The 12,840-nt window shown below is 42.5% G+C and overlaps 1 protein-coding gene across 1 annotated transcript in view; it reads right to left on the bottom strand.

Moving 5' to 3' along the window:
* The window catches only part of LOC115150383 (paxillin-like), a 60,287-nt gene extending 47,659 nt beyond the window's left edge, over positions 1 to 12,628 (bottom strand). Inside the window, exon 1 of the mRNA XM_029693617.1 lies at positions 12,406 to 12,628. Coding sequence (XP_029549477.1) covers positions 12,406 to 12,418 — 13 coding nt within the window. The 5' untranslated portion in view covers positions 12,419 to 12,628. The remainder of the gene's footprint in view (positions 1 to 12,405) is intronic.
* Between the last annotated feature and the right edge of the window lie 212 nt (positions 12,629 to 12,840).

The following is a 12,840-nucleotide window of genomic DNA, read 5'->3' as shown; positions in this document are numbered from 1 at the left end:
TGTCCCAATCCAACGGACAGATGTTAAACTCAACTCCACGGCCCATGGGAGACCAGACACCCGGAAGGCGTAGGAAAATCGGGGAGGCAGACACCCAGTGACACCCTCCCTCACCGCAGTTCACTTCCCCATCGGATTCCATCATGACCATCATCATTGTGGGCAGCTCGATGGGGAGAAATTTTGGCCTGCCTACGATCTGTGGACCGACCAAGGTCCACTGTCACCCAGGAGCCCGTGCCCATGACCAACTCCCTCCCTTGCTCACAGTTCTGGCCAACTACTCCAAAATTGACACCATAGTCACTCACGTAGGTTTTAACGACCTTCGTTTTAGGCGATCTAAGGAACTGAGGAAGGACTTTATTTTAAAACTGGGACACTGTAAAGTCCATGGTGAATAAGATCACCTCCTCCCAGCTACCCACTGCACTGAGGATAGGAAACTCCGATAAATCCACTATAATTGAGAATTTCAATAAGCATTTTTCTACGGCTGGCCATGCTTTCCACCTGGCTACCCCTACCATGGTCAACAGCACTGCACCCCCCACAGCTACTCGCCCAAGCCTTCCCCATTTCTCCTTCTCCCAGATCCAGTCAGCTGATGTTCTGAAAGAGATGCAAAATTTGGACCCCTACAAATCAGCCGGGCTAGACAATCTGGACCCTTTCTTTCTAAAATTATCTGCCGAAATTGTTGCAACCCATATTACTAGCCTGTTCAACCTCTCTTTCGTGTCGTCTGAGATTCCAAAAGATTGGAAAGCAGCTGCTGTCATCCCCCTCTTCAAAGGAGGGGACACTCTTGACCCAAACTGCTACAGACCTATATCCTATCCTACCCTGCCTTTCTAAGGTCTTCTAAAGCCAACTCAACAAACAGATTACTGACCATTTCGAATCCCACCGCACCTTCTCCGCTATGCAATCTGGTTTCAGAGCTGGTCATGGGTGCACCTCAGCCACGCTCAAGGTCCTAAACGATATCGTAACCGCCATCGATAAGAAACAATACTGTGCTGCCGTATTCATTGACCTGGCCAAGGCTTTCGACTCTGTCAATCACCACATCCTCATCGGCAGACTCAATAGCCTTGGTTTCTCAAATGATTGCCTCGCCTGGTTCACCAACTACTTCTCCGATAGAGTTCAATGTGTCAAATCAGATCGCCTGTTGTCCGGGCCTCTGGTAGTCTCTGGGGGTGCCACAGGGTTCAATTCTTGGGCCAACTCTTTTCTCTGTATACATCAATGTCGCTCTTGCTGCTGGTGAGTCTCTGATCCACCTCTACGCAGACGACACCATTCTGTATACTTCTGGCCCCTATTTGGACACTGTTAACTGCCCTCCAGACGAGCTTCAATGCCATACAACTCTCCTTCCGTGGCCTCCAACTGCTCTTAAATACTAGTAAAACTAAATGCATGCTCTTCAACCGATCGCTGCCTGCACATGCCTGCCCGTCCAGCATCACTACTCTGGACGGTTCTGACTTAGAATATGTGGACAACTACAAATACCTAGGTGTCTGGTTAGACTGTAAACTCTCCTTCCAGACTCACATCAAACATCTCCAATCCAAAGAAATCTAGAATTGGCTTCCTATTTCGCAAACAAATCATCCTTCACTCATGCTGCCAAACATACCCTCATAAAACTGACCATCCTACTGATCCTCGACTTCGGCGATGTCATTTACAAAATAGCCTCCAATACCCTACTCAATAAACTGGATGCAGTCTATCACAGTGCCATCCGTTTTGTCACCAAAGCCCCATATACTACCCACCACTGCGAACTGTACGCTCTCGTTGGCTGGCCCTGGCTTCATACTCGTCGCCAAACCCACTGGCTCCAGGTCATCTACAAAACCCTGCTAGGTAAAGTCCCCCCTTATCTCAGCTCACTGGTCACCATAGCAGCACCCACCTGTAGCACGCGCTCCAGCAGGTATATCTCTCTGGTCACCCCCAAAGCCAATTCGTCCTTTGGCCGTCTCTTCTTCCAGTTCTCTGCTGCCAATGACTGGAACGAACTACAAAAATCTCTAAAACTGGAAACACTTATCTCCCTCACTAGCTTTGAGCAACAGCTGTCAGAGCAGCTCACACATCAATGCACCTGTACATAGCCCATCTATAATTTAGCTCAAACTACCTCTTCCCCAACTGTATTTATTTATTTATTTATTTATATTTCTACTTTGCACTTTCTTCCACTACAAATCTACCATTCTAGTGTTTACTTCCTGTATTGTATTTACTTTGCCACCATGGCCTTTTTTGCCTTTACCTCCCTTCTCACCTCATTTGCTCACATTGTATATAGACTTAATTTTCTACTGTATGTTTGTTTTACTCCATGTGTAACTCTGTGTGGTTGTATGTGTCGAACTGCTTTGCTTTATCTTGGCCAGGTCGCAATTGTAAATGAGAACTTGTTCTCAACTTGCCTACCTGGTTAAATAAAGGTAAAATAAAATAAATAAATCTTGTCCCCTATATAGTGCACTACTTCTGACCAGAGCCCTGGTCAAAAATGGTACACTATAAAAGGGAAGCGGGTACCATTTGGGATGCACATACAGACACATCCCTGGTCATTGGGATTGACATCTCAAGGACAGAAGAGTCAGAAGAGAAAGGAACCAGCAACAGACACTTCTGGTCAGGCCTTGAGCTGTCAATAGGACTGAGCCCACAGCTTCCTGTGAGGTGTACCACAGGAATCCTGCAGAAGTTGAGGGTGGGTTAGTGGTAGGTGCGCAGCTGTAAAGCTAGGCTATAGTCCTAGCAGTGTATGACAGAGCACGCATGTGCTTTCTTAAAGGCACAATTTTAAGTTTCATTTCTACTTAAAGGTATTGATTGGCAAGACATAATGGGGGGGGTCTTTGAGTGTATTGTGTGCACTCAGTAAGTCTCTGCGTGTGAGGGACGTGTGTGCATTGGTTGTTTGTATATTTTATCCCGTGGTCACAGGGGCATAGGCCTAGATATTTGAGATTGTAAGTGTATGTCACAGTGCACTCACTGCTCTGGTGGTCCCAATGCTGTGGTATGTGGAGAAAGTGGTTTGGAACACCTGTATAACACAGAGGAAACTAGTCGAGAATAAATTGAAGTGGTCTGGTGTGTTTTTGGCGTTCACATCCACTCACTAACAAGTCAGCAAACACATTTAAAGAGGAGTAGGATGTGTTCGAATGTGTTAGTGCTAGAAGATGACCGATTAATCGGCATGGCCGATTTCAAGTTTCATAACAATCGGTAATCGGCATTTTTGGACGCCGATTACAATGCAATCCACGAGGAAACTGTGTGGCAGGCTGACCACCTGTTACATGAGTGCAGCGTCAAAAGGACCTTGTGGCTGCACGGAGCCAAGTTAAGTTGCTAGCTAGCATTATACTCATCTTAGAAAAAACAATCTTCACATAATCACAGGTTAACTACATGTGGTTGATGATATTACTAGGTTAACTAGCTTGTCCTGCGTTGCATATAATCAATGCAGTGCCTGTTAATTTATCGAGTCACAGCCTACTTCGCCAAACGGATGATGATTTAACAAAAGCACATTTACAAAAAAGCACAATCGTTGCACGAATGTACCTAACCATAAATATCAATGCCTTTCTTAAAATCAATACACAGAAATATATTTTTATTTAAACCTGCATATTTAATTAAGAAATTCATGTTAGCAGGCAATATTAACTAGGAAAATTGTGTCACTTCTCTTGCGTTCAGTGCAAGCAGAGTCAGGGTATATGCAACAGTTTGGGCCGCCTGGCTCGTTGCGAACTGTGTTTCTTCCTAACAAAGACCGTAATTAATTTGCCAGAATTTTACATAATTATGACACAACATTGAAGGTTGTGCAATGTAACAGCAATATTTAGACTTAGGATTGCCACCTGTTCGACAAAATACGGAACGGTTCTGTATTTCACTGACAGAATAAACGTTTTGTTTTCAAAATGATAGTTTCCAGATTTGCCCATATAAAATGACCAAAGGCTCGTATTTCTGTGTGTTTCTTATAATTAAGTCTATGATTTGATAGAGCAGTCTGAGCGGTGGTAGGCAGTAGCAGGCTCGTAAGCATTCATTCAAACAGCACTTTACTGCATTTGCCAGCAGCTCTTAGCAATACTTGATTCACACTGCTGTTTATGACTTCAAGCCTATCAACTCCCGAGATTAGGCATGCAATACTAAAGTACCTATAAGAACATCCAATAGTCAAAGGTATATGAAATACAAATGGTATAGAGAGAAATAGTCAACGTGTCATAATTCCTATAATAACTACAACCTAAAACCTCTTAACTGGGAATATTGAACCACCAGCTTTCATATGGTCTGAGCAAGATACTTAAACGTTAGCTTTTTTACATGGCACAAATTGCACTTTTACTTTCTCCAACACTGTTTTTGCAATATTTAAACCAAATTGAACATATTCCATTATTTATTTGAGACTAAATAGATGTAATGTATTAACCTGTCAAGGTATAGGGGGCAGTATTTTCAATTTCGGATGAAAAACGTGCCCAGAGTAAACTGCCTAATACTCGGGCCCAGAGTCAAATATTTGCATTTTATTAGTAGATTTGGATAGAAAACACTCTGAAGTTTCTAAAACTGTTTGAATAATATCTGTGACTATAACAGAACTCATATGGCAGGCAAAAACCTGAGAAGAATCCAACCAGGAAGTGAGAAATCTGATGCTTGTAGTCTTTAAGTCATTGCCTAACTAACACACAATGACTTAGGGTTCATTTTGCACTTCCTAAGGCTTCCACTAGATGTCAACAGTCTTTAGAACCTGGTTTCAGGCTTTTGCAGTGAACAGAGAGCGAACAAGAAGGCCGGGAAGTTGGTGACTCAGAAAATGACATGAGTTCATTGGCGCGCATTCACGTGATGAGGTAGCTGTGTTCCATAACGTTTTTCAAGACATTGGAATCATCCGGTTGGAATATTATTGAAGTTTTATGTTAAAAGGCCCTAAAGATTGATGCTATACAACGTTTGACATGTTTCAACAAACGTAAATATAACTTTTTTTGACTTTGTCGTGAAATTTTCAGCACACTTCCTACATTTGGAGTAGCTTACTGAACGCGCTAACAACAAGGATGTATTTGGACATAAATTATGGACTTTATCGAACAAAACATTTATTGTGGACCTGGGATTCCTGGAAGTGCCTTCTGATGGAGATCAAAGGTAAGTGAATATTTATAATGCTATTTATGATTTTAGATGACTCCAAAATGGCGGGTATCTGTATTGCCTGAATATTTTTCTGAGCGCCGTACTCAGATTATTGCAAAGTGTGCTTTCCCCGTGAAGCTTTTTTGAAATCTGTCACAGCAGTTGCATTCAGGAGATGTTTATCTATAATCCTTTGAATAACAGTTTAATATTTTATCAACGTTTATGATGGGTATTTTTGTAAATTGTTGTGCTGATTCAACGGCAGTTTTGGAGGAAAGATATTTTCTGAACATCATGCGCAAATGTAAAATGGGGTTTTTGGATATAAATAAGAACTTTATCGACCAAAACATACATGTATTATGTAACATTGAGTCCTAGGAGTGTCATCTGATGAAGATCATCAAAGGTTAGTGCTTAATTTGAGCTGTATTTATGGTTTTTGTGACCCCTCTCCTGCTTGGAAAATGGCTGTGAGGTTTTTCTTGTGTTGGCACTGTCCTAACATAATCTAACTTTATGCTTTCGACGTAAAGCCTTTTTGAAATCGGACAATGTGGTTGGATTAAGGAGAGTTTTATCTTTAAAAATGGTGTAAAATAGTTGTATGTTTGACAACTTTATTATGACTTTATTATGATATTTTGTTGTTTTGAATTTGGCGCTCTGATAAAATCTGCATCGGCCTTTTTTGGTCCTCTAATAAAAATCGGTATCAGCTTTGAAATAAAATATGATTTTTTTTATTTTTATAATAAATAAAATCGGTCAACCTCTAGTTAGTGCACACTCATCCTCCTGTGTGTGTGTGTGTGTGTGTGTGTGTGTGTGTGTGTGTGTTTATGCGTAGGAGCCTGGGTCAGGGCTGTGTGGGGTGAGTGCCCAAAATAGACAGAGTCCATAAAGCATGTGAGAGAGAGGCTATCTCAGCACAGAGAATGAACTTGCTGAATACAAACAAAAAGTACACTGCTCAAAATAAAGGGAACACTTAAACAACACAATGTAACTCCAAGTCAATCACACTTCTGTGAAATCAAACTGTCCACTTAGGAAGCAACACTGATTGGCAATAAATGTCACATGCTGTTGTGCAAATGGAATAGACAACAGATGGAAATTATAGGCAATTAGCAAGACACCCCCAATAAAGGAGTGGTTCTGCAGGTGGGGACCACAGACCACTTCTCAGTTCCTATGCTTCCTGGCTGATGTTTTGGTCCCTTTTGAATGCTGGCGGTGCTTTCACTCTAGTGGTAGCATGAGACGGAGTCTACAACCCACACAAGTGGCTCAGGTAGTGCAGCTCATCCAGGATGGCACATCAATGCGAGCTGTGGCAAGAAGGTTTGCTGTGTCTGTCAGCGTAGTGTCCAGAGCATGGAGGCGCTACCAGGAGACAGGCCAGTACATCAGGAGACGTGGAGGAGGCCGTAGGAGGGCAACAACCCAGCAACAGGACCGCTACCTCCGCCTTTGTGCAAGGAGGAGCAGGAGGAGCACTGCCAGAGCCCTGCAAAATGACCTCCAGCAGGCCACAAATGTGCATGTGTCTGCTCAAACGGTCAGAAACAGACTCAATGAGGGTGGTATGAGGGCCCAACGTCCACAGGTGGGGGTTGTGCTTACAGCCCAACACCATGCAGGACGTTTGGCATTTGCCAGAGAACACCAAGATTGGCAAATTCACCACTGGCGCCCTGTGCTCTTCACAGATGAAAGCAGGTTCACACTGAGCACATGTGACAGACGTGCAAGAGTCTGGATACGCAGTGGAGAACGTTCTGCTGCCTGCAACATCCTTCAGCATGACCGGTTTGGCAGTGGGTCAGTCATGGTGTGGGGTGGCATTTCTTTGGGGGGCCGCACAGCCCTCCATGTGCTCGCCAGAGGTAGCCTGACTGCCATTAGGTACCGAGATGAGATCCTCAGACCCCTTGTGAGACCATATGCTGGTGCGGTTGGCCCTGGGTTCCTCCTAATGCAAGACAATGCTAGACCTCATGTGGCTGGAGTGTGTCAGCAGTTCCTGCAAGAGGAAGGCATTGATGCTATGGACTGGCCCGCCCGTTCCCCAGACCTGAATCCAATTGAGCACATCATGTCTCGCGCCATCCACCAACGCCACGTTGCACCACAGACTGTCCAGGAGTTGGCGGATGCTTTAGTCCAGGTCTGGGAGGAGATCCCTCAGGAGACCATCCGCCACCTCATCAGGAGCATGCCCAGGCATTGTAGGGAGGTCATACAGGTACGTGGAGGCCACACACACTACTGAGCCTCATTTTGACTTGTTTTAAGGACATTACATCAAAGTTGGATCAGCCTGTAGTGTGGTTTTCCACTTTAATTTTGAGTGTGACTCCAAATCCAGACCTCCATGGGTTGATAAATTGGATTTCCATTGATTATTTTTGTGTGATTTTGTTGTCAGCACATTCAACTACGTAAAGACATTTTTTTATAAGATTATTTCATTAATTCAGATCTAGGATGTGTTATTTTAGTGTTCCCTTTTTTGAGCAGTGTAGTTTCTCCTATAGGAGACACTGATGGAGCTACCCTCTGTCCATCAAATACCTCTACCTACCTAAGCTAAACCTTCCCAGTAAACACTTTACCAGTCCTTTTTCAATGAAATAACTGAGTAATTACTAAATCATTTTTGGTCCTCAACTCTAATTCGATCATGAGATAAACTAGGACTCAGTGAAAAAGCAAGAGTAAAAAAAAAGAAAAATGAATTAAATGGTTATTTTATGAAAGGGGCAGTACAAAGTATAGTTAAACTTCCTTCTTTTCTCTGAGATGTGTTGTGTCTCACCTCCTACACCCTCCAAGAATCTATATGAAAACATTTACAACCCCTCACTGCACGTTATAAGGCCACACTGGATTGTGCAACTCTCCTTTTTGAGGGAGGACGTTAAGGGGAAGCCCTTCAACTATGTAAGTGGAGAAGGTATGTGCATCCTATTCTTTATATAGTGCACTACTTTTGACCAGGGCCACCTAGCTCTGGTTAAAAGTAGTGCTATATGTAGGGAATAGGGTGCCATTTGGGACGTAGACGGTGTATCCATTAATATTGATGGCGTGTAGTGTGAAACATTCATGGCATGGTTCTCTTTGGACACTAAGGATATTTCCCTTTGGTCATTTAGAAGGTTGTAGGATTGCAACTACACCACTTATGTGGGCGCAGTCGCTTAGGCAAGTTGTAAGAGACACTTTCTCCTCCGTTGGAAAACAAACTACTACCCTTCTCACACCATTGAGCCAAGTGAAAGAGCCAAGCCACGCTATATCGGGCAGGTCTGGCTATGCATCCAACATAGTTGCTGGAAGGGTTCTGGAAAGGACAATGTGAAAAGAACAGCATGAGCTAGTACGGTTCAGATTGTCCCCTACAGTGTGAATCAGGCATAAGAGTCAGTAGGCACCATGCTGTTCTTGCGTGTGTCATGTGACCCCATTTTGCTCAGTCCTCCAAGTGTCAGGGCCGCACTTTTTTTTAACATCCAAAATCAGATTACACATTTAAAGAAGGGATCTTACACATCACATGGCATCTTATATCAATATCATGAGGCATACTAATAGAGTTAAGATGTTATTCTGGTGCATTTTTTTGCATCCAAATTAGTTTTTTTTCTTCTTCCTGATGACTGACTAAATTTTACCTCATGGTTGCCATGTATAACAGACAGACCTAGAAACACAATCCCACCCACCCACAAATACGATTTGCCCACTACAATATTGCGTTGTTGAGTTAGGTGTGCAAAACCTGTAAAGACAATACTGTAGATCGGTGCCTCAGACTGTCAAATACCTTAAAACTTGTATAGCCTAGTCAGTTTTCAGACTGCGATACAATGAACTGGGAGTGCTTTCTCTAATGACTTGTTGTGGGTACCTAGTGATGATCGAAGCTACATGTTCTACACCTACAGTACTACAGCCATTCCATGTTTGCAGCAAACCATAGCATGTAGGCTAGCTATTTTGGGAAGCATGTTTATACCACTATTCATTACTAAGCCCAGAAGGTTTCTAGTTGACACAGATCTTCTCACATAAACGTAGGTCTGTTCGTGTGGAGCAAGGACATTCAATGTAAAAGCAGATGAATTAATTTTTTAAGACAACAGATGGTGTCACATTGTGGACAGCACGCACAATTAACCCCAGCAATCCAACTGCGGCTGGAGGGGATGTGACTGACCAGTTAGCAGAATGAATGGACTCTCTACTCAGCCGCTGTACATGGACAACATAATTGGCTTAGATCAAATATGACAGGACAGACGAGGGAAACCCAGATGCACACACAGTAACAGGTGCACTTGGCAACAACTCCCCAGCTTGCTGCTGTCCTCACTCAACTTACCTGGTAAAACAAAGTTAGATATATATTCGAGAATAAAAAAAGAAAGTCAACGTTTAGAGACTATCATGAGAAAAAGAACAAATGGCAGCAAAAAGAGCAGGGGAAGGAACAGATTTGTTCAAACCTCAGGCTGCAGTGTATGGTTCAAACCAAAGACTATATACCAACGCCCTAAATTATGAAGTAGCAGAGGTGTGCCTGGGGCTACAGATTCTTCATCAACACTGCAACAGTGTTACAAGATGTGTGTATGGAGTGATTTTAGTACCAACAGATACTGTATTTGAATTCAATATTTATGATTTGAAACTGAATTGAATATTGCATTCAGTTTTAAAAATGCAATTTATGCATACATTTTAATATGGTAAATACTGCATTAATTGTCTGTGTATCAAGCTTACAAACTAATTTCAAGTTCACCAAAGTTTTATATATTCAACTTCTCAGATGCATTCAGATTTCAAACTGAATTCTCTAAATTCAGATTCAAAATTAGAGACCACATCCTGGTTCTTTGCAAGGAATTGTAGCACGATAAGCACCCAACTTCCTACTTTTTAAAATTATTACTACTACATTGCTGAAAGCTAAGGATCTCTGGAACATGATCATGCCTTCTGTTCACCTCTGATGCTCACAGGAGGCGCAGAAGGGAGTGTGACAAAAACAGCAACTTAGCAATATGCAGTAGTTGAATAGACCCGTCATAGTTATTCTCTATTGACTGACTGGGTTTCGAACCGGGTCTCCTGCATGTCACAAGACTGTTAGCCCACTTAGCTAAAGCCTATAGGGATGAGATCACAAAGTTATGTAAAGGACGACACGCTGCTTGCTTAGGAAGTACCACTTCTCCCTCATTCAGCTCATGTCGAGCTTCAAACTCAGGACCTTTGCCTCGAAAACCCACATGACCGCCTTCTAGAAGTTTTCCAACCCACCGCACTATTGAAAAAGCCTTTCTTCAATTGAAGAGGGGTGGCACTTCAGGCTGATGAGTGAGTTTCATTTACCTCCCAGTGACCCCAGAGGTTGAGCTGAGCGAGTAACTTGTCTGAGAGCTGGAAAGTTACATTGTCCCGCACACAGGAGACTTGGGTTAGAACCCCATCATTCAAACTATAATCTCCAGGTCTCAGGCAAAAAGGTTGCTCATCACATGCATGATCATCAAACCACCTCATAGTCCCATAAAGCTCAGCTGGTAGAGCATGGCACTTGCAATGCCAGGGTTGTGGGTTCGATTCCCATGGGGTACTAGTATGAAAAAAGTATGAAAATGCACTCACTACTGTAGGTCACTCTGGATAAGTGTCTGCTAAAGGACTTAAGTGTAAATGTATAATGTTGCACCCTCATTAAATGAGGTGCACAGATCCTTCTGTCACAGAAAGTGTTGTTGTGCAGGAGGCCTGAGTTCTAATCCAGTCAGCTATATTGGTGCCGTGATGTCTAAGTATGATGTTAAAAAGGGGTGAAATGTAACTGAGGTCCATGCTCTTTTGATGAGTAACCTTGCTGGAGACTTGTTCGTTTCCTGTACTCAGCCCTATGGGCTTTAGCTAAGTGGGCTAACACAGTCTTGTGACATGCAGGAGACCCGGTTCGCACCAAGTCAGTCACAAGAGCAAGATTAATTAGGGAGTGGAAAAGCTATCCTTAGAAGGGCTATTAAACCATTTCATAATGGGGACCAAATGGCTGTATTTGTCACACTCCCTTCTATTGTGTCCATAGAGGGGAACTGAAGCTTTCAGTAATGGGGTCATATTCGCTTGTAGCCAAATGTATAGGAAGAAAATAAATTAAACATGCCACATTGGCTTCAGAAACCTGTTTAACACAGATGGTTTCATTCTGTTCTCCTTTACCTCTCCTGGCTGGCAAAGTACCAGAATGTTGTCTCTGGTTTTGAATCAGAATTTAGAGAACTGCGTTTGAAAACATCCTGAGAAGTTTAATATATTCAACTTTGGTCAACTTGAATAGAGACAATGAATGCAATATTTACCATATTGAAAATGAATAGACAAATATTGAATATCAGTATTTAATTTAATTTTAAAGCTGAATTAAATATTCATTCAATTCAGTTTCAAATCATGAAATACAAGTTCAACTTATGAATTCAATGATTCAATTTGTGCATTACAAATTCTAAAATATTACAGTACATTCAATGCAATATCTAAATACAAATTCAAAAACATTGAATTCAAATAGTTTGTTGGCAGTGAAATCGCTCCATAAGTGTGCATGCATGAATTTAGTAGCATTTTCCATCAGCAATGTACGCGACAAAATTCGAAACAAATTGGCAATATGCCATGAATCAGCTAATTAAAAAGTTGAGTTCAAGTCAACAGATCTGGGAGAGGCGGCATCGATTGAATCCCTGCCTGTGCACACATTGCTAACAGAGAACACATGTGTTATTGAAAACAAATGTGGGAGGATTGCAAAGTATCCATGCGTATTGGCTAGCAACTGATTCAACAATAATCACGAATTAGCTCCTTCCTGACGCCAAGGCAAAGATCCCGTTTTCAGAACCACGGCCCCCAACCTGCCGATTCCCACGCTGTGTAGTAGGCTAGCTGGATAATAACTGGCTCTGTTACGTTAACGACATTTGTGGTCATGTACTATAGTTAGCATACCTGATGTTGAGCGCTGAGGAACAAGTGCTATGCAGGTAATTTGGTAGTACCAAAAGAGTGGGAACAATTCCAACGCTCTACTGTTAGCTAAGAAATAACACCACGGGAACTTACCTAAATCATCCATGGTGGTAGCAGAAGGAGTCGGCTCTACACTATGAACGAACCGGGCCGGTTGTCCTTTGATTCGATTGTCGGTTGCTCTACCTACACTGTTGCTTCTATATAGAAATTCCAGTAATCTGAATACAGTACAGAAGTTTTCAGTTAGCTGCTTCCCTGCTACACTCAACAATAAAATGCAGTCATGGGGACAAGCAGCTCACCCCCACCTGGAGCCTCCAAATTTACCAGTAGGACTTTTAGCTATAGGCTGCCATCTAGCGGCAGTGGGCCAACTAGGTATGTTTAGATTAAATCAACAAGGTGGGATTTGTTTTTCAGTGAAATGGAAGACCCACCATTTGTTTTGAGGTCTTTATTTGGCAAGCTAAATGGCACGTACACAATTCCAATTTACACAACCAATGTCTCTTAATTGGATATGTA

Source organism: Salmo trutta, chromosome 16 (assembly GCF_901001165.1).
Source record: "Salmo trutta chromosome 16, fSalTru1.1, whole genome shotgun sequence".
In the NCBI taxonomy this organism is placed as follows: domain Eukaryota; kingdom Metazoa; phylum Chordata; class Actinopteri; order Salmoniformes; family Salmonidae; genus Salmo; species Salmo trutta.
The sequence above is the reverse complement of the archived record's forward strand: the minus strand, read 5'-3'. Positions and strand labels throughout refer to the sequence as shown.